A 22,403-nucleotide genomic window follows, 5' to 3' on the forward strand; every position below is an offset into this window, starting at 1 on the left:
AGACATGTATTAGTCACCTGGGTGACAGAATCTTAAAGTCCTCAGGCTAATACAGAAAGGCAGAAATCCAGTCATAGTCTCTCTTGGTTAAGCCAGTATCCTGACGGACAAGTCAAGCGATAAGGGACTCTCTCTCTCACTCCCTATACACTCTTTTGCCCTCCTTTTCCAGGTTCCTGAGCATCTCCAAAACACCACCTTTCTTTCAGTCACCTGACCCGTTGTTTCCAAGCTCCACCGCCAGGGTTCTAGCAATTAAGAGTTCATTGTTCAGTCACTGGGGCATCTCTTTGTCTCTCTGGACATGCTGTTGATTTGGGCTGTGTTCAGTAATTCTTTAATGTTCCTGTCCATTACCCTTGGAAGGCAAAGACTTCTACATTTGCTCCCTAGTTCGGACTAGGAATGCAAATGTAGGCAACTGAAATTGCTAATGAAGTGGGGATTTAAATATCCCGTGCTTCATTAACAAGATCTCGCCCGGTGTGCTAGTCCGAATCACAGCTGATTCGAACCAGGAAGTGCGCGCCGGGATGCGGTAGTTTGAACCAAGGGCTTTGGTTTGAAATTCCACGTCCCGGCACATACTTCCTGGTTCAAATCAGCTGTGATTCAGACTAGTGTGCCTGGTGAGATCTTGCTAATGAAGCGCGGGATGTTTTAATTCCCGCTTCATTAGCAATTTCAGTCGTCTACATTTGCATCCCTAGTCTGAACTAGGGAGCAAATGCAGATGCACCCACAGACACACAAACACCATCCTACTTCTTATTCTGTTTCAGAAGCAAACTTAACAGGTATTTTTTAAGAAATAAACTGGCTAGCAATGCCACATATGAAGGGAAACTGAGGCACATATAGGATTTATACAAATATTACAGAAAAGACCCACTTTTTCACCATTACTTTTACGTAGCAGTAGAGCCATATTGGCATTCTCTGTTGTGGTCTTACTGTATTGTTTTGTGGGGTTTTTTAAAATTTGGGGCATATATTTAGTTTCATCCTCTGATATGGTGTTTTAGAGTTTCCATACATCTTGCAGGCATTTCACTCTTGTGACTGTTTCTTTTAATTGCCATTTAACTAGTTTCCTCATTTTTGTGTAGTTTCCGATCTTGAGGTTAAATGCTACTGTGGTGGATTACTTTGCGATTTTCCTCCTGACAGTTGCCTCATTTACACTCCCACATTGGCAGGCCCATGCAAGTGAGTTCACCCATGTTAGAATTTAAAATTCTATCATTTTTATAAAATCACTTATAATATTTGTCAATACTTAGTCGTGTGCCTTTCTGTGATATAATTGAACAGGACTCTTTTTCATGTGATTGCTTCTCTTCAATTCCTACTTGTATTTTAGGATCAACTTCTCTTCTTTTTTACTAGGATATATTGTATCCCCTTAATAAATCCTTCCCAAAATGAATGTGTCTTTTTCCAAATCTCATGCTCCTCCACACCCACTGGATTTCTCTCGTCCCTTCATTTAAAAAGAGTCAGATTCATAGAATCATAGAATCATAGAATAATAGAACTGGAAGGGACCTCGAGAGGTCATTGAGTCCAGCCCCCCGCCCTCAAGGCAGGACCAAGCTCCGTCTACACCATCCCTGACAGATGTCTATCTAACCTGTTCTTAAATATCTCCAGAGAGGGAGTTTCCACCACCTCCCTTGGCAATTTATTCCAATATTTGACCACCCTGACAGTTAGGAATTTTTTCCTAATGTCCAATCTAAACTTCCCCTGCTGCACTTTAAGCCCATTACTCCTTGTCCTGTCCTCAGAAACCAAGAGGAACAAATTTTCTCCTTCCTCCTTGTGACACCCTTTTAGATATTTGAAAACCGCTATAATGTCCCCCCTTAATCTTCTTTTTTCCAAACTAAACAAGCCCAGTTCATGAAGCATGGCTTCATAGGTCATGTTCTCTAAACCTTTAATCATTCTTGTCGCTCTTCTCTGTACCCTTTCCAATTTCTCCACATCTTTCTTGAAATGTGGTGTCCAGAACTGGACACAGTACTCCAGCTGAGGCCTAACTAGTGCAGAATAGAGCGGCAGAATAACTTCACGAGTTTTGCTTACAACACACCTGTTGATACAACCTAGAATCGTATTTGCTTTTTTTGCAACAGCATCACACTGTTGACTCATATTCAACTTGTGGTCCACTATGACCCCTAGATCCCTTTCCGCCATGCTCCTTCCTAGACAGTCGCTTCCCATCTTGTATGTATGGAACTGATTGTTCCTTCCTAAGTGGAGCACTTGGCATTTCTCTTTATTAAACCTCATCCTGTTTACCTCTGACCATTTCTCTAACTTGCTAAGGTCATTTTGAATTATGTCCCTATCCTCCAAAGAAGTTGCAACCCCACCCAGTTTGGTATCATCTGCAAACTTAATAAGCGTACTCTCTATCCCAATATCTACATCATTGATGAAGATATTGAACAGTACGGGTCCCAAAACAGACCCTTGCGGAACTCCACTTGTTATCCCTTTCCAGTAGGATTTAGCACTGTTAACAACAACTCTCTGACTATGGTTATCCAGCCAATTATGCACCCACCTTATTGTGGCTCTAAGTTATATTTGCCTAGTTTATCAATAAGAATATCATGCGAGACCGTTTCAAATGCCTTACTAAAGTCTAGGTATATGACATCCACCGCTTCTCCCTTATCCACAAGGCTCGTTATCCTATCAAAGAAAGCTATCAGATTAGTTTGGCATGACTTGTTCTTCACAAACCCATGCTGGCTATTCCCTATCACTTTATTACCTTCCAAGTGTTTGCATATGATTTCCTTAATTACCTGCTCCATTATCTTCCCTGGGACAGACGTTAAACTGACCGGTCTGTAGTTTCCTGGGTTGTTTTTATTCCCCTTTTTATAGATGGGCACAATATTTGCCCTTTTCCAGTCTTCTGGAATCTCCCCTGTCTGCCATGATTTTTCAAAGATCATAGCTAAAGGCTCAGATACCTCCTCTATCAGCTCCTTGAGTATCCTGGGATGCATTTCATCAGGACCTGGTGACTTGCTGACATCTAACTTTCCTAAGTGATTTTTAACTTGTTCTTTGTGTATCCTATCTTCTAAACTTACCCTCTCTCTGCTTGTATTCACTACGTTAGGCACACCTCCAGACTTCTCGGTGAAGACCGAAACAAAGAAGTCATTGAGCATCTCCGCCATTTCCAAGTTTCCTGTTCTGCTTCTCCCTCCTCACTAAGCAGTGGGCCTACCCTGTCCTTGGTCTTCCTCTTGCTTTTAATGTATTTATAAAAGGTCTTCTTGTTTCCCTTTATGCCTGTAGCTAGTTTGATCTCATTTTGTGCCTTTGCCTTTCTAATCTTGCCCCTGCATTCCCGTGTTGCTTGCCTATATTCATCCTTTGTTATTTGTCTTAGTTTCCATTTTTTATATGACTCCTTTTTTATTTTGAGATCATGCAAGATCTCCTTGTTAATCCAAGCTGGTCTTTTGCCATATTTTCTATCTTTCCTACACAGCGGAATTGTTTGCTTTTGGGCCCTTAACAACATCCCTTTGAAATACTTCCAACTCTCCTCAGTTGTTTTTCCCTTCAGTCTTGCTTCCCATGAGACCTTACCTACAAGTTCTCTGAGCTTATCAAAATCTGCCTTCCTGAAATCCATTACCTCAATTGTGCTGGTCTCCCTTCTACCTTTCCTTAAGATCATGAACTCTATTATTTCATGATCACTGTCCCCTATACTGTCTTCATGTGGTAAGGTCCCTGCACTCATGCAGAGCCTGAGTGAACTCAGTGCTAGAACTGATTGGAAAATGAGCTTTTTTTAGGTTGAAATTTTAAAAGAAAAGAACAATGAAATGTAATATTTGTCAAATGTGTTCACAGGAACATTAGACTTTTAGGTGGAATATCACCTCACATGTATCCTTCACCTATGCATGTAGATAAATGAGGGTATGTCTACACTACCCCGCTAGTTCGAGGGGTAATGTAGGCATACCGCACTTGCAAATGAAGCCCGGGATTTGAATTTCCCGGGCTTCATTTGCATAAGCGGGGAGCCGCCATTTTCAAAACCCCGCTGGTGTGAACCCCGTGCAGCGCGGCTACACGGGGCTCGAACTAGGTAGTTCGAACTAGGATTCCTATTCCGAACTACCGGTACACCTCCGGTAGTTCAGAATAGGAATCCTAGTTCGAACTACCTAGTTCGAGCCCCGTGTAGCTGCGCTGCACGGGGTTTGAACCAGCGGGGTTTTAAAAATGGCGGCTCCCCGCTTATGCAAATGAAGCCCGGGAAATTCAAATCGAACTGGGAGGGTAGTGTAGACATACCCTGAGGGATTAATGAATGGAACTAGTGACTAACAGCAGTCATGACTGACCTTTAGTAATGAATAAGCATAATGTATTACCATAAAGTAGTAGTTTTGTGTATAACTGGGGCACTCATATATATAAACAATTTGGCATGTACCTTACTGAATATAGCATATAACAATGAATTCAAAGGTGTATATTGAAAAATGAATGTCCAAACTATAAAAGGGCACATGTACACCAATGTACCTATTTCTGATTAGTCATACAATGATTTCTAATAACTCTCCCTATAATGAGAGGCTGCAAACCAAACAGAAACACAGAGTGTCATAGGAAATCTAAAATAAATTACCGAGACCAAAAGAGAGCTGCTTAAAGATTTTACTCTCTGTGGAACAGTTCAGAATATTCAGTCGGTTAAGTATAATATGTGGTTTAGGAATCCTATAATCAAGAGATTATCCAAATCACTCTACTTGCCTCTCTTAAAAGCAATGTATTTAGGATCCAGCTGTTGACCATTATGCTGTACACTAATAATAAAGAATTCCAGGCAATATGAAATTCAAAAAAATGGTACTGAAGGCATCTGCATCAAATGCCTGACATCGCACAATACAATTTGTGTTTAATACAACCTCTGATTATTAGATCAAATTACAGCAAGAGAAGCTGTCCATTGAAGTGATTATTTCAAACCGCCGCAATAACAGCACTCTAGAGAAAATGTATGGGTCAGGGAAAGGACAAAATATGTGGCAGTGGTCACCATTTGCCCTCACCACATATTGATGTCTGTGATACAACTGTTTTTCCTATGGCTTGGAGTTACAGATGTAAAATACATCCCTGTACACTTTGGAGACTCAGGGTGGTGCTCAGGAGGTGCACCACCCCTTTGTGCCTCCACCAAAATTTTAATTACTAACTGGAGTGTCTCCTCATGCCCCCTCCCTGTTCCTTTGCATGGCCTCCCCACACCCCCTTCCACAGGCATCAGTCACCCATGTCTGTACAAGCCCTGAAAGCAGGGAATAGGTTTTGTATGGCTCCTCAACACAAGCCTGAAAGTATGAAGAGGTGCAAGAGAAGCATAAATGAGAACTGAATAAGCTATAGTACATGTATGCAAACAGATTGTAAGGTTTTTTGGAAGATTTAAGGATTCTCTCTCCTTCTCTCTCCTCCCCCCACCCCTTACCTTGAATGGAAATGTGAGTGGTGAAAACACAGTAATTCTCTGTTCCAGACAAAACATTTGTGATCTCCTTGCCCCATCCCACCATGGCTCCTATGAGCATAGGGGTTCATAAAGCCCTTGTGTATGATCCCAAGAGGAAGAAGAGGGGAGGGTTTCCTCCACAATATTCCACTTCCAGCTCCCCTATGCTATGACAGCTGTTTTTTGGGTAATCATAGCAGCAGGTGGGAAGGAGGATGGGTATGGAGGTGCAAGGGATTTTCTGTGGCCTGTTCCTCTTCCCAAATTCCAGTTAAACTTTTCAGGTTTCAATTTTATACTGTGGAGCCCCATCTGAGTGACTTTCTGAGAAGTGCTGGTTCTTGCAGTAATGCTGCTTTTAAGGCACTACAGAGAGTCAGAGGGTAAGGATCTCTGTTCATATGGTCTGTTCCTATTGCTGATCTGCCAAGAATGGTGCAGATCTCAGGAATCAATGGCTTTAGAGGATGGAACACACAAGAGAGCTTAAGGCTATGTCTAGACTGCAGGTTCCTTTCGGAAGAAGCTTTTCCAGAACAGATCTTCTGGAAAAACTTCTTCCAAAAGAGAGTGTCCACACTGCAAAAGCGCATCGAAAAAACTATCTGCTTTTTCGAAAGATAGCATCCACACTGAATGGATGCTGTCTCACATTTAAGCTGTGATTACTATGGTCAGAGTGGCCACCAGGGCACCTGTGCTTTTCCTCTTTCTTCTTTTTTCGGAAGAACTCTCTCTTCCCCGTCCACACATGTCTTTTCCCAAAAGAGCTCTTTTGGAAAAAGGTTTCTTCCTCATAGAATGAGGATTACCAGGGCTCGCCAAGCGTCGGCAAGCCCTGCTCACCAGTCACACGGTTTGGCACGCTGCGCATGCGCAGACCGCGCTGTGCATGCGCTTACCGCGCGGTGCGGCTGTGCTGGCTTGTAATCTACTTGCCATAGGCCATAGGCGAGTAGATTACACTAATTGTCGAGCCCTGAGGATTACCAGTTTAGGAAAAACCCCTCTGTTCTTTCGATTTTCTTTCAAAAGAACGCAGTTGCAGTGTGGACATAAATCAAGTTTTTTCAGAAAAATGGCTTTTCCGAAAAAACCCGTAGAGTCGACATACCCTAAGTGATTAACTCAAAATCTAACCTCTGTAAGTTAAAGAGCTGACAAGAGGCATGTCAAGGCTCACTCTGACTGCACTGTTAAGGGCTAGATCAGGAAGTAAAATTCACCCCTGTGCAGATAACCAGCCAGCACTAGGCCTTAGCTAGTCACATAATGGGGAATGCCAACTGAGTTATTAACACAGCCAGAGAGGTAGCAATGATAAAGCCTTGAAGTACACCTCTGCTGCTACTGCAGCTGGTGCCTCAGGCCCTTTATATTGCTGCCACAGCCCTGTGTGGTGCATTCTGGGCAGCATAAGGACTGCTTGGGGTAAGCACAATGCTATCTGGGCAGTGTTAAGGCTCTTCACCTCTTCCACCTGAGGCCCTGTCCCTTCTAGGAGTGGAGAGCAAGCCCTCCCTCTCCTCCCACACTGACCAGCAGCCCAGCCAGTCTGTCATCCCCGCTGGGTATGCAAGAGTAAGCATAAAGCTCTGTACACAAAGCTGTCTGAATCAGATCAGCACACTCCTAGTTTATTTTTTTAAAAAGTGATGGTACTGAAACTATTGAATAATGCCTGCTGATTTTATTATTTACATTTGCATGTTTGCACTGTGCAATATTATTTATGTGCCTCCTCCCCACTTACACAATGAACAATGTACTGGAGCTGTAATATCAAAAGCATCTTTTAATCATAAATATAATGTTGAAACACATTGCCAAATACTTCTTTGATACAAACTCTGAGTGCCAAAAGCTTGTCAGGCTGTATCATGATTCTGTCATTTTTAATACAAGGTTGGCTGATAGTTCAAGAGCTTAATTTTGGCTGAATAACTCATACTGTGCTTTCTAGCGTTATACAATTTTAATGTTGTAAATTTATTTTCAAGAGACTTGAGAGGAAAATTGTAATCCCTCCTAAGTAAATAAAGATGCTTTGAAGAAGTTATATTAAAACGCACAGCTCTTTATACAATACAATCAGCTGTCTTAAAAGAATGTACTTGTAAAAATAATCCAAAGCAGAACATTTTGGTATGATGTGAACATATACATTACTTGACAGGTTTGTTTGTAAATGGTACATTCTTTTTAAGCCACCGTTTTTGTTGGTTTGGGTAAGATGTCAGGGAAGTGGCCCCAAACAAAATGTTTTGTGTCAAAAACTTCCATGTTTTCAGGCAGGTTTCCAATATACAATGGATTAGTAGTTGTAAATCTTCAGCATTTTAAATGGAGAGTTGAGCTTTTTTTATGAAAGTATACAATTTAGCCCTTTAAAGGGCTCCCTCAGAGGCCAATGCACCACTTAAGACAAGACTCTCTTTCTCACTCTTCACTGAGGGTATGTCTAGACTGCATCCCTCTGTCGGCAGAGGGATGCAGATTAGGCAGGTCAACATTGCAAATAAGGAAGGGATTTAAACATCCCACGCCTAATTTGCATACAAATGGCCACCGTGTTTTGCCAACTCAGCACTTTGTCAGCAAGAAGTGGCAGTCTAGAGAGGGATCTGTTGAGAAAGAAAGCCTTTTTCCACAGATCCCTTATGCCTCCTGCAAGGAGGTTTACAGGATCTGTTGAAAAAGGCTTTCTTTCTTGACAGATCCCCCTCTAGATTGCTACTTTTTGTTTACAAAGTGCTAAGTCGGCAAAACGCAGTGGCCATTTTTATGCAAATTAGGCATGGGATATTTAAATCCCTGCCTCATTTGCAATGTCAGCCTGCCTAATCTGCATCCCTCTGCCGACAGAAGGATGCAGACTGGACATACCCTGAGAGGGGCTGTACATCATTATTTATGGAAACATCCTGCACTAACCACCAGGTATTACTACCAGAGCTCAAATGAGAATATTCATGGTAAGAATTAAGACACTCGGTATTTTCAGAATCAGATCTGTCATCAGCAAAACTGGGAATTAAAAGAGTTTACAACACCCCATCTCTCCCCTTTTATATATTTTAAGCTTATCTTAAAGGCATACAGGATGAGCCTGTGCTTCCACTTAAGTCAATGGAGGGCTTTGACATTAATTTTGCAGGGAACAGCACTGGCCCATCTGTGTGAGGGACAAATTCAGACATGTTGTCAGTGAGTGAAACACCTCTAAATACAATAGCTTCTCAGATGCTGGAGCATTTGGTAATGTGGCATTTTTCTACAAGCAGTTGGTTGGTAAGTGCTTAGTTTCTACCATGCCAGTAAAGCACAAAACGAACATTTTTTCTTCTGCACTGCTTGACACATCTTCCATGAGAAACTACTGATGTTTATGTAAAGAGATGGGATGTTGCTGGTATAATTAATATGCCTCTACTAAGTGCCAAATAACTGTCTCTGAAATATACAGGCCAATAAATATTTTAAAAAGTGATTTAAAGCTGATGCATACAAGTACCTGCTTTGTGGAAATCTTCATTGCTGAAATAACAGTGGGTTCCTAGGGAAAAAAAAAATCAAAAAGTGTTAAAATGTAAAATGTGTTTTTTATAAACATGAAGCTCGTAATAAAGATCATCTACCAGCTAAGAAACTCTGGGGTCTATTGATGGCATTTCTTGTGGACTATTACAATAAAATGTTTTTATTGTCAGAGAAAACTAAAATGCATGTGCATTTATGTCTGTGCATGTCTAAATTTATCACCACAATTTATCAACCATTTCCCATATTTTATTATTCTAGAGTTATTGGTTTTATTATTTGTTTCACTTTTTGAGATACATTTCTGCTCCTACTGTTAAATTGAAATGTACAGGAATTTATGCACATGGCACATACAGAGGAAAGCTTAAGAATAAATATTAATATGATAAATATCTGGTGATGGGAACCTAAATAAACCAATCCTTTCTGCAATACCTAGATGAAAGCCCGAGTTCTGCAAATACTCACGTGACTAGCTTTCCTCACATGGGTAGTCTTAACTATTAACTGCACTGGGATTGCTCACACACACAGTTGCTCATGTTTATGGATTGTGGAGCTCAAAGAGGAAACAAATTTTATACAGCAGCATATTTAATCAACATAATGGGCAATTCTGCTCACCTTACTTAGGCACTGACTTCAACTGAACACCATGTATGAGTACAGTAAACAGAATTTGGACCAATACATAGATTCCCATATAAATTATTTATAAGCAATGTTAATATACTGGATTTAGTCTTGATCCTAAAATGTTGGGGTTTTCTTGTTTGATTTTTGTTTTTTGTTTTTTTACATTGGCAGGCTGAGTGACTTCAGCGATATGTGATGAAAAATTATAAGTCTAAGATCTTAATGAGTAACTAACAAAATTTAAGTTTCAATGCAGTGCAAAACCTTACTACGTATAGTGCAAAAGAGTACTACTTACTGACCCTATGCATCTTGTTTTTAGAAAGATCTATTAATATAGTTCACATTTAAGCTTTCAACCTGCTGATCCTGGGAGAATTTGATATGGCTGAGTGGATGCTAAGCATGTGGCTTCCTTTACAAATCGGTTAATAGACCTGGTATTAGAAAGCATCAATTATGTGTTACATTTGAATGAAAATTGAACTCATTTGCTTGTTTGCTCAGCTGTTCAGGGGAATATTCCACAATTCGGGTTAAAAAAAGGCATTTGTTATCAATGTAACAGATCTGGAAGGTTTTCAGTTTGGTGGATTTATAAATGAAAACAATTGTATTCATCATACTACAGCTCAAACAGTGAAACACATTCTTCATGACACACAGACAGCCTCCTCTGTAGCTAATAAAAACTCAGATCTTGTGGGTTACATTTAAAATGTATTGCCAAATTTCCATTAAAAGTCTAATTTTTATTTATTTCAAGGTCTCCTTGTACTACTAAACTAAAGGAGCTTTAATGTAGATGAGAGTCAGGCCCAGACTACATAATATAAACACAAAAGATGCACAAGTAAACTTAAAACCCAAATTCTAATTTTCCGTTGAGTATAGTGGTACTGCAAATCCAGTTTAGAAAATAACATTGATTCAGTTTTTCTTAATTTACTGTCCCATTTCTTGGATCTCTTAGCACTTCTGTTTTATTTAAGGAAGACACTACTATGCTATCAAAGTTGCCAGATTACCCTGTGGAGTACATAATAACTTTGCTTCATTTTAAAGAGAGAAAAGCCAGAAGCCACAAATTACTCTTCTCATTTTTTCCCTCGTAGCTTCTAATTTACATTTGGGTTAAAAAAAACCAAACAACAAAAGAAATAAAAACCCAAACCCACAGAAAAATGTAACACAGGCTGACAGGGACTAATCTCTGGGCGGTGAATCTTCTGCAGACTTTGCCTGCGAAGCATAGAATACTGAAAGTAACTGTTTCTATAAGATGTTCCCAAATATGCTGTGTCTTCTGTCAAGCCAAAGATAGATTGATGCCAACATATCATGGACAGAGATAGTTCAGGAAACTCAATGGTTTTATTGTAGCACAGAAAACATGAAATATCCCCTCAATTTTCAGAAGAGATTGCTGAATGCTTCCGTTGGGCTAAGATGGGGGAGCAGCTCGCAGTACCTTAAAGGGACTTGATTTTCATAAAATGCTGAGCTCCCATCTTCTGAACATCAGGCCTTTTTAAGCTATTCAGGCACCTAACAATGGAGACAGTGCTGCCTTTAGGCATACGCAGAATATGCAGCCGTGTCAGGCACCACTCAATCTGTGGCACCAGCGTGTCCCAAATTAAGTCCTGCTCTATGCTGCATATGCCTAGTACCAGTCTATGGAAATACCGGATGAAGCAGCCCCAATCCCTTCCTCCACAGATCCTGCTCCCAGCCCCAGCCCAATACCCCAGCCACTGCTCTGCCTTCCAGCCCTGATGACCCAATCCCTTAGCCCCACCCCCCCTACCACACCCCACCTCTGCCTCACCTAACAGCCCTGACAGCCCAATCCTTCAGCCCTACAGCCACTGCTCTGCCTCCCAGCCCCAGAGACCAAATTCCTTAGCCGCAAACCTCTGGTCTGATTCGCTGGGCCCAGAACTCCCTACCATGCTGCCCGTTCCCCCCTCTTCTCCCCTCCACACTCGGCTCCCAGCTAAGTTGCTGGTTTCCCCTATGGCACTCCTGCCCCACCATCAGACTTTCCTGTTCCTGGGCTCTGTGGTCCAGGAACATCCGTGGTCCATGCCAGACCAGAGATGTTTCCAGAGCAGGGAGTCCCAGTTAAGGGAGGTACAACCTCTAAAGTGTATATTTCATGAATATTTCTTATGCTCTCACTATTACATCAGAGAAGCTAAAGGTGTAAGATTGAAGAGTCTCCTACTACCCTGGTAATATGAATTGTTTCTAATAGCCACAGATGTAGTTCTTACTTTCTATTACCCTGTGAGACACAATAGGTGGGGCGATTCCAGAAAATGCACATTGTTTAACTGTAACTGACAATCACTCAGATATTCAGTGGTTTTAATTTATCATTGAAATAGCACAACAAAAGTCAGGAATGTGATTTCTTTTATCATTAACCTCCAACTAGCACTGGGAGCATCAAGGTTTATTTTGACTAGTGTCTGGGCTGTAATTGACAAGCTAATTAGAAGAGTATGCCAGGCTACTCCTTGGCTATCCTGCTACAAGTTAAGATTGCAGCTGTCCACAGAAAAATCTACAACCAGACACTTGAAATTTAGCAGCACTTACCTGAAAGACTGTCATTTCTTCCAGCAAGACTTCTTCTAAATCATGCCAAGTCTCCTTAGGAATGGAAACCACTTTAAGAACTGTCCCAATATCTTTAAAAGAAAAATAAAAATGTTTTCAGGTGTTTAATAAGTAGACTCAAATTTAAGGGCAACTAGAATTTCTTGGTCTCTTGTAATATGCAATTATTTCCACACAAAGGTCCTGACGCTACATATTGCTGAAAACTGACTCCACACAATACCCACTGACATTTGAAATGAACTAGCTGGGTTTTGAATTTCCATAAGGCATTGTTCTGAAATTTCTTAATTGTGGAAACTCAACAGAAAAATGATTCATTATTCTGCTTCAGCTGTTAAAGAATGAACAGGACAGCACAATATTATTAGATTGGTGCTATGAAATGTCAGCTGCCTCGGAGGTATTATTATAGATGGGAATGTGCTAAATTTACTCAGCCACATTTTATTAGCCATTCTGAAGGAGGAAGTTTTTCATACTTGTTTTAAAATACACGTGCAGATGTTATTAGAAGGCTCATTGTGGATACTAGGACAGCTGGAAGAATGTTGTCAAACTGATGAAGTGTCAGCTCTTTTAAGTACATGCTGATCTTCCTGATGTCAAGCAAAAGCATCTAAGACTTATATGTCCCTAAACACATCTGTATTTCTATTATGTGATGAATGGCATTAGACTTGTTTCAGGGTAAAACAATAACAGTCCTGTACAACTTGTATTGTTTCATTACAGATAAGTTTGTACCAAAGACTCGATTCTACATTCATTTAAGTTATTGAGAGTTTTTCCACTGACGTTAATGTGTAAAGGTCCAGGTCTCAAAATCCCAGAGCTAAACACCCTCTAAACATGTGTGGAAGTCTGGATTTAGAAGTGAACTTTCTAACTTAAGACCGTCTTTCTATTTAACCTTTAAAACATATATCTGTGCTTCATTTTGAATAAACCAAATTTTTAGAAACAGTTGCAACTTTTTCCAGCTTAATCCAAAACCTAGTATTTCTGGCTTGTTGAAGGTTAGCAAAGAATGTTAGCGGTAACAAGAAACATGTGTTCTTATTTAATGTTTTAGGTCTGCTAAGCATGATGTAATATAATCATTTTGTACAAAGCAATAAGCATTCACTCTCTGATAATCCACTCCCCTTTAAGGTGTCTCAGAATCAGCAACCCCCAGCCATTAGTCACTCTGGAAAATTTAGGTTGTTTTTAAAGCCAAGAGGTAAATACAGAAAGTCAACAATCTTCCTCATACAAGAATTCTCCTAGAATCACTATTAGAGATGGTAAACAATGTTCTGATGGAAAATTCTACATTTTCCCATAAGAAAAAAGTTGATTCAATGTTTACCAGGCAAGTATCTATTTGGATAAAAAAAAAACAACAGAAAAATGTTTATATTTGGTAAGGTTTAACTGTTTAATTTAATCTTTATCCTTTAGAAATTATCATTTGGAAAGTTATACTTTACAGCATATAAAGTTTACCTCATATGAAAGTTGAAACAATAAAAGTCAAAGTGAAACAAAATATGTTGACCTTTATAGAAATGAAATGTTTTTATGAAGTAAAAACACTTTTACAATATTTTATTCTGTGAAAAAATCAGTTATTAACTTTGTATCTTGAATTTAAATAAAAAATGTCAACATCTGAGATATTCCCATGAAACAGAAATTTTGCTTTTTAACCCACTCTAACTCTCTTATGCAAAAGCTGTAATCTAAATATCTACGGATAGCAGGTTTTTTAAAACAAAACAAAACAAATCGTACATCCTTGTTTAATTTTTCAACAAAAACTAAATTTTAATCTTGTTCATAAGCTCCAAATTTGCATGTGCAATTTTTAAAGCAAAATAAAAAATATTTTAAAAGGAAGTTTTACGTTTCATTTAAAATATTGCATGTGTGACTTTGACTCATGAAAAATACTAGAGGGACCGTTATAAAATTTTTGGCTATGCACTATTATTACTATTATTTTAAAATATTCATTTTGAGCCATATACTTAAAATTTGCTTTACAGAACATCATAGATTAAACAGAACATAAACTTTAAAATAAAACAAAAACTCCTGAATGTTCTGCAACTAAACAATCCAGAAAAAAATAATTCAAAGTTATTAGCACTATGAGAATAGGAAACTGCCCTAATTACCCTGGCTCCAATTTGGTAATTGTGGTTTGGAAAAAAAAACCCCTACTGCAAACATCAGAGAAAGGATTTTAAGCTAACAAACATAACGAGGTTTCACGGTGTTTAGGGCTTGACATGGTATTAGTAGAAGACTATCATGAGCACCACATTTATATTCTATTGAATGCTACTTTTTGGGACAGCATGAAATTTTGATAAAGTGAAGCAAGGGGAGCTGTGGAATCTGAGCAGGGCAGGTAGATACTGTAGCTTTAGCATCATATTTTTTAAATAAATGCTTTTCTTTTAAGAAGATCCTTCAATGATCATGGTAGCCTGGTGCTGCAGAAAGCCCTTGAGGTCAAAGGTACAATATGTTAATCGCTATGGCGACTCTGATCAGGCCTCAGGTACCAAAGTGGTGTTTTATCTGAGTTCTAGATCAAGTTTTGCAGAGTAGTATTTCAAACAATTTCACACAAATTGAATTGAGTTTCTCTTTTCGGATCAATGGGCTCTCTAGTAAGTCACTCAGTTTAGAAGATAAGATTACTGTTATTAATTCACTTTACTGACGGATATACCTAGACTGTGCCAAATGATCCCCCACATCAGACATTCAGGATATGCTTTAAATGGATACAATGGAACTGGTTTTTCAGACATTTTTTCAAGCATTCCAATATAATTTTGTTTCCACTGGGGAATAGGGGATAGTCAACAATAAGTGACAGTGAGAAAGAAACTGTGTGGATGAAGATTTCATCAATAGGAAAGGAAAACAGAACCATTCTGGATAGCCTGTTAATTACCTAGGGTTAATTACCACCATTTATGTCAATACCAAAAAAAGTGTCACCATTTTATTGAAGTCCTGCAGCCTAATAACTACAATGCTCACAGCTATAGGGCTCAGAACTGCAGGCAATTCCAGTCACACCACACAAGGCTAAATCATGGCTTTGTGTCATAGGCCGCAGTGCGGGGGAGAGGGACACGGATCTGCAGGAGACAGTGCTCACAGCAAGTTAGTTTTTAAGCCAGCTCCCTGTGAGCACCCAGTCCTCCCTCCCCCACTGCCTCTGAGGTGGGAGCCAGGGCCCATTGGTTAACTGTGTACTTAGCTACACATTTACATCCTTACTAAAAACATCCACTCAGTGTACAGCAGCAGTCAAAAAAGTGAACAAAATGTTGGGAATCATTAAGAAAGGGATAGATAATAAGGTAAAACTATGATATTGCCCCAATATAAATCCATGGTACATCCACATATTAAATGCTGTATGCAGATTTGGTTGTGCCATCTCCAAAAAAGGAGAGATATAGGAATTGAAAATGGTTCCAAAAAGAGCCACAGAAATGATTGGGGCATGGAAAGATTCCGCATGAGAAGAAATTAATAATACAGGTTGGACCTCTCTGGTCCAGCATCCTCGAGTCCTGACCAGTCCTGTAATTTGCTGGAATAGAGAAGGCCCCCTGCTACTAGCTCCCCAGAGCACATTCTCTACCCGCTACTGGCCCCAGCCCATATCCCAGGGCTACCATGCTGCTGCGGCCCCAGAAGCCTGGACTGCCCCAGTCCCAAACCCTCTATTGAAGCTGCTGCAACCCTGTCCCCTGCCTTTCTACTGGGGCTGCCAGGGCCCCTCTGCACTACCGGGACTCTGGTGCTGGTCCCAGTCCCACTGGGCTCTGAACTGCCAGCCCTCTAGCCACTGGAGTTCCCAACCAGGATGCCCTGGTCCAGGAACATCCATGGTTCTACCAGTCCATGGATGCTGCCGGATGAGGGAGTCCTGGTTTTGGGAGGTTCAACCTGTATTAAGACATTTCATCTTAGAAAAGAGATGATTAATGGGGGATTTAACTGAGGATTAGAAATTCATGATTAGTGTGGAGAAAGTAGATAAGGAATTTCTATTTACTCCTTACTCCTTTTCATAACATAGGGGTCACCAAATGAAATTAATAGGCAGTAGGTTTTAAACAAACAAAAAGAAGTATTTCTTCACACAACACACAGTCTACCCATGGAATTGTTTGCTAGAGGATATTGTGAAGGCCAGGACTGTAATGGGACAAAAAAAGACAACTAGACAAATTCATGAAGGATAGCTCCATCAATGGCTATTAGCCAGGATGGGTAAAGATGGTGTTCCTAGCCTCTGTTTCCCAGAAGCCGGGACTGGGTGACAGGGGATGGATCACTGGATGATTCTATTCTGTTCATTCCCTCTGAGGCACCTGACATTGGCCATGGTCAGAAGATAAGATAGGATATGTCTACACAAGTCGTTAGTTCGAGCTAGGTAGGGTAATGAGGGCAAGCGGAGTTGAAAATGAAGCCCAGGATTTAAATATCCCGAGCTTCATTTGCATGTTCCCGGGTGCCGCCATTTTTAAATCCCCCTTAGTCTGAACTCCGTGCCCGTGGCTACACGCGGCACGGAGTAGGAAGTTCTAATTAAAGGTTCTAATTCAAACTGCAGTTACTTCTCATTTGAATTAGGATCTTTAATTCGAACCACCTACTCCGTGCCACGTGTAGCCGTGGGCACGGAGTTCGGACTAAGGGGGATTTAAAAATGGTGACACCCGGTAACATGCAAATGAAGCCCAGGATATTTAAATTCATTTGCAACTCCACTTGCCCTCATTACCCTACCTAGCTCGAACTAACGAGCTAGTGTAGACATACCCATACTGGGCTAGATGGACCTTTGGTCTGACCCAGGATGGCATTCTTACGTAAAGCCTTGCTCATGCACCACCAAATTCAATGAAAGTTTTACTTTTCACCAATGAGATTTTTACCATTTACATCAGAGAGAGCAGGATCAGTCCATAAATGACTGAATGAAAGTGTTATAACAGAGCAGCTTACTGGGCAGAACAGATAATGGGGACTTAAAAGACTTGGGTTATATTCCTGGTTTGACCTCTGACCTGCTAGGTGATTTGATTTTCCTATCTGTAAAATAGGGACAATGATATTTCCTGCCTTTGTGTGTCTTTGAGAGCTATGGATAAAAAGTTCGATAAACGAGCCATCTTCTTACTGTTATTGCAAGATGGGCGGATATTATTCAATTTTCCTTACATGATGGAAAATATTTGTGCAGATAAAAGCAGGTTAAAATGATTGTTAAGAGTTCTATACAATAATCCACTATAGCACACACATGTCATAGTTCAGCTCACAATTTTAAAGAGCTGGAGCGCTTTCGTTACTGGTACATCTTCTGTAGTGCATGTTTGTACACATGCAATACGTTCTGTGTACTAAGCGTCAGCACAGGTCTCAGTTTACTCATGATTTATGTTAGGCATTAAGAAAAGGAGAGTCTTGAGATTTATTGCTGTGGAATCTGACCCCCAGCTATGGAGCTGTAGATTTGTAACTGGTGCCATTCAGAAACTGTATGCTTATAAGAAAGAAAGAGAAACAGAAGGAGAACTTGTTCATTGTTAGAGTTGGGAAAGTTCTTTAAATTCATGAGGCTAGTAATAAAGTCACTATATTCAATGCAAGTTTGAAACATTAGCCAATTGAGTGGAAAATCATGATAGAGGCATGGCCATCTCCTCAGATGGTGCTAATCAATAGGAAAACAGAGCTGAGTGACTGGTGCTGGCCCCCGGTGCTTTCATGCAAAACTTTTAGCAGTAGTAAAAAGTGCTTTATTTAGAAAAAAAATCTTCTCTGCCTGCTGGAAGAATGATATGAAACCTACCCATAAGGTAGCGTCAATACCAGGGGGACCAGGCTTCAGCATAGCTTTTTGTCCTTCCTAGGACTTCATAGAGATACCAGAAAACCCGTTGTGTTGAGGTTAAAGCCACATTCTTTTGTCTGGTGGCCAGTTTAGATTAGTATAGTGCAGAATATGTTTAAAGAGGACACAAGAAATATCCTACAATTTGGACAACTCACTTTGCTCATGTGACTAGTTTCTATGGAATGAACATGTACCCCCAGATATTTAGTTAAAAACAAATTTATAACGACCAGGGGGAAGATGCCTCTAAATCCAATTCCCCCCACCCAGCAATAATGGTCTTTTCCTTCTCCGACTAGAATCAAAAGCAAAACACCCACTGACGTCAATGGTACAGCTGCACATCCTAATGAAACAACATGTAACCCTGAAGTAACAAAAAGAAAAAGAAAAAACGTGTTGAGCCATCCCCACAGAGTACTCTATAGTACACAAAAATAAGCTTGCTTTCTACTAGTAAAGAAAAACACTAGTCTACTCTACTTCTCCATACTCATGTAAGAACATCAGATGTAGTGTGAAATATTCTTACCTGTTCCAATGAACATGACATCATACTGGCCATCTTCTGCATCAACCCGATCTACTACTATCTGTGTGAACTGGTAATCCACATCTGTTTTGATCATGATTGGACGATTATTGATAGGGAACACAGGGTTGTACATTGCTGGATGACTTCTTGCAAATGTGATGACTTCATCAGGAAGGTCCTTGGTAGAGTCAAAGCCTCCAAATGTTTTACTGGGACACTGAGAACAAGAAATTCTCATGTTTTGCATCTTATAACAGAGTAATAAGACATATCAGCTTCTTTGGCATCTGTATGAGTCTTCAATCTATAATAAAGAGCTACCCAGGATATAATTGTTCCAGTATGGATAACTGTGCAAGGGAGTTAATACTGGAACTAAAAGTCTTTGGAGAAATATTTTTCTTCATTGAAATCAATATTTCATACTGCAGAATATTACCATTGGTGCACATTATCTTTCTTATCGCTGTGCTGTGTGAATAATTGATTGTCAGGAATTTACTGACTAGTATTATCTTTCTAATTGGCAGTACAAGACTTTTGGGATGCTGAATATGCTGAAAATTACCGCACAAAAGACACAGATTAAAGCATTTAGTTATCTATACAGTAGAAAACTAATTATCCATAACAATCACCCCACTATCTAAGCATCTTCTTCTGGGACACAAGTCAAAGCGCATTCACTTCAAAGGACTGTGGATTAGCTTCTAATGAACTGCCAGTATGACTCTTTGTTCTGTTTACTCTGATTATCTAAACTGCTGATTATGTGGACATATCTGGCATCATAAAGTGGTTCTGATGATGAGGCTCCTGATGTGTTGAATCCTTCATATACATTTTCTAGCTAGAGTGGTGAATAAAGTACTTGTGGTGAGTTTGTTGCCTCAATATCTTCTTGTGGTGATCAATACAATGTCAATGAGGGGCAATATGTTCCATATGGGTCTAGACCTTCTCTAATCCACACACAACCGTACAGAGGAGTAAAGATTCCATGTGCCACCTCATGCGATCATTTTAGGACTAACCAATTCTGGCTCCGAGTCCTATGCACATACGGTGGCTTTGCAGACACTCCTCTCTCCACCCATGAGCAAGTGGTTGAGGATGAGGGAAAAAGTGGAGAGAAGAGCGGGCAAAGCCATAACTCTGTCCTCCCACAAGCATTCCCTTCTGCCTTCCCCAGCCACAATTGCTCAAGGGGAGGTGTGCATTATGCATTAGGGCTGTGGTTAAATGCTAAAGACTAGCCCTTACCTACTGCGTTCTCTTCAAAACTCAAAATACTATATGAACATCAGAGAATTTGACCTAACAACACCTCTTTGGAAACTGGGGAATTATTATTAGCCCCATTTTACAAATGAGGAGACCGAGGCACAAGAAACTTAAATGACTTTTCCAAGAATTTTGAGAAGACATCTTCAGGTTCCTAATCCTAACCCCTTAAAACACAAGACATCCATCTCAGACATACAAAGCTACAAGGCATGTGCTTATGCTTTTATTCACCAGATTTGATCTTAAATTACAAATAGCTTGGTAATACAGAGTGAAGAATAATGCATCTTTTATTCACATTGATAGAATATCCACCACTTAGGGTAAAAACTTTGAACCCAAAAAAGTAATTGATCAGAAATCCAGATCTTGCTGGATTCTCAGTAGAAGAAATCAATTGTCTTTGCATCACCTTGATCCAGTTTATTAATAATTCATCAGAAATGGCATAAAGAAATCAATATGGCCAAAAGGAGAAGTTGTTATTTGCAGCCAAGGAACACTTCAATGCAGTGGGAAGCATGGGGGAGGAGGGTGAGATAGGTTTTCACTTTTTTTGCATGTTTTCAAGGAAGCAAATTCCAATATTCTCTTTTGTTGTGTTAGAGAAAGAATGAAATACTGATTAAACACAAGCAGCCAAATAAACAATAATCATAAATATGGCAAGTTACTTACCTATTCTAATTATCTCTGCATTCTAACCCTATTATTTCATATCTATATTTTCTTTTATTTCCAATTAGAAAAATACAATATACTTCTAGTTTTAAGCCTTTGACTCCAGCAATGCTAAAGATCATAAATCTGAAATTTTGTGTTTCTACAGGGCACTCTCAAAGTTTTCTTTATGCTTGGATTAATATTCCAACTAGAGTGTGATACTGATTACTTACATTAATCAAACCTTAATTAGATAATGTATGTAAAGTGCCTTGAACAGGAAAATCACTATAGAAGTACTAAGCATTAATTGCAGCTGGGCAAATACTACAAATATAAAATGAGATCTATGTATATTCATTTCAATTTCTAAATGAATATATTTCTACTGTATTTCAATCCTGTTTGCTAAAATATTGGTAGAAAGTAAATACAAAGGAACTTGCTGGCAGCAGTGTTCATCAAGACAACCTGTTAGGCATAATATTTACAGAAAGCCTATTTTAGATTTGTAATCATGAGCATTTGTTAGAGAAACCTAATTCCAAGGGCTAGATTGTGAGTTGGACTCCATACTTGCATAGAGCAATTCAAACAATTCTTCTGGTGAAGTCTGTTTTACCTATGGAAGTTCATGATTCTATATATTTTTGTTAATCTCTAAGGTGCCACAGAACTATTCATTTTTAAAATTACAGACTAACACAGCTACCCCTGTGAGAGAAATAAAAGGAAGTAAGAATCTCTCCTCTGCACCTCTGTGTGAGTTACCTGAACCTAGTGCTTGGCTCTGCAACAATAAATGGGGATACATTCCTTCTCTGGTGTAGGTGGGCAGAAAATGGGTGGAGCCATGAATCCATCTTCCCTGCTCATTGGCCAGAGCAGCTGAGCCATCACAGCATGAAAGTATAGCAATTTGTTGCTGCTCTATATCCACAGTAAATCTCAAACCCTCCTGAGCAAGGGGGAAGAAATGTTGGAATGTTGTTTCCCAAAGGGATATCTGCTGTGCTGTGCATCCCAGAGCTACTCCTGATGTGGTGTTGCTTCTGCCTCACCACATGTTCAGTGCTCTGCTCAAAGTCAAAATCTATCCCTAAGAGTTGCTAGAAAGGATACAGAGCACTGGATACCGTGCAACCTCTGTGGACAATCAACACATCCTGAATTTCAAATACTAAATTCTCACAGTGATCGCTTCCTTATTAGATTACAGACCAGCAATTATTCACAGACGTAACAGAATAAATACACCTGAATCACACAAAAAATGCAAACAGTTCACATTCTGAAAAAAAAGAAGCAAAACTTCTGGAATGAATTATTGATCCAAGTCTATTGGTCTTTTTTTACAATAGTTTTAGGGGGAAGGATTTAGAGGAAAAAAATTCTGATTCAAAATTTCTTTAAAATATTGTAGCCAGAGGATAAGTCTTGTCACTTTCCCATGTGTAGATATGATGGATTTTTTTGCAGAGATTTCAGACATCACAATGGCTGTATGTGTAGCAAAGCATTAACCTGACACTGCTCAGATGTTAATGACTAGACTCCTTCTGACTTCATAGGCCCCAATTCAATCTAACAAAACATTTGTGCAAGCATCTGAATAGTCCACAACG

The 22,403-nt window shown here is 39.7% G+C and overlaps 1 protein-coding gene across 5 annotated transcripts in view; it reads right to left on the reverse strand.

Annotated features, from left to right (window-relative positions):
• Positions 1–22,403, reverse strand: part of SEMA3A (semaphorin 3A) — a 435,303-nt gene that overhangs the window by 24,091 nt on the left and 388,809 nt on the right. For all 5 annotated transcript variants that reach the window (XM_006117134.5, XM_006117137.5, XM_089778433.1 and 2 more), the window contains 3 exons: positions 18,826–19,045; positions 12,344–12,435; positions 9,072–9,113 (listed from right to left, as the gene is read on the reverse strand). In XM_006117134.5, the coding sequence (XP_006117196.2) occupies positions 9,072–9,113; positions 12,344–12,435; positions 18,826–19,045 (354 nt within the window). The remainder of the gene's footprint in view (positions 1–9,071; positions 9,114–12,343; positions 12,436–18,825; positions 19,046–22,403) is intronic.

This window comes from Pelodiscus sinensis, chromosome 1 (genome assembly GCF_052426305.1).
Source record: "Pelodiscus sinensis isolate ZL-2025 chromosome 1, ASM5242630v1, whole genome shotgun sequence".
NCBI classification, from domain to species: domain Eukaryota; kingdom Metazoa; phylum Chordata; order Testudines; family Trionychidae; genus Pelodiscus; species Pelodiscus sinensis.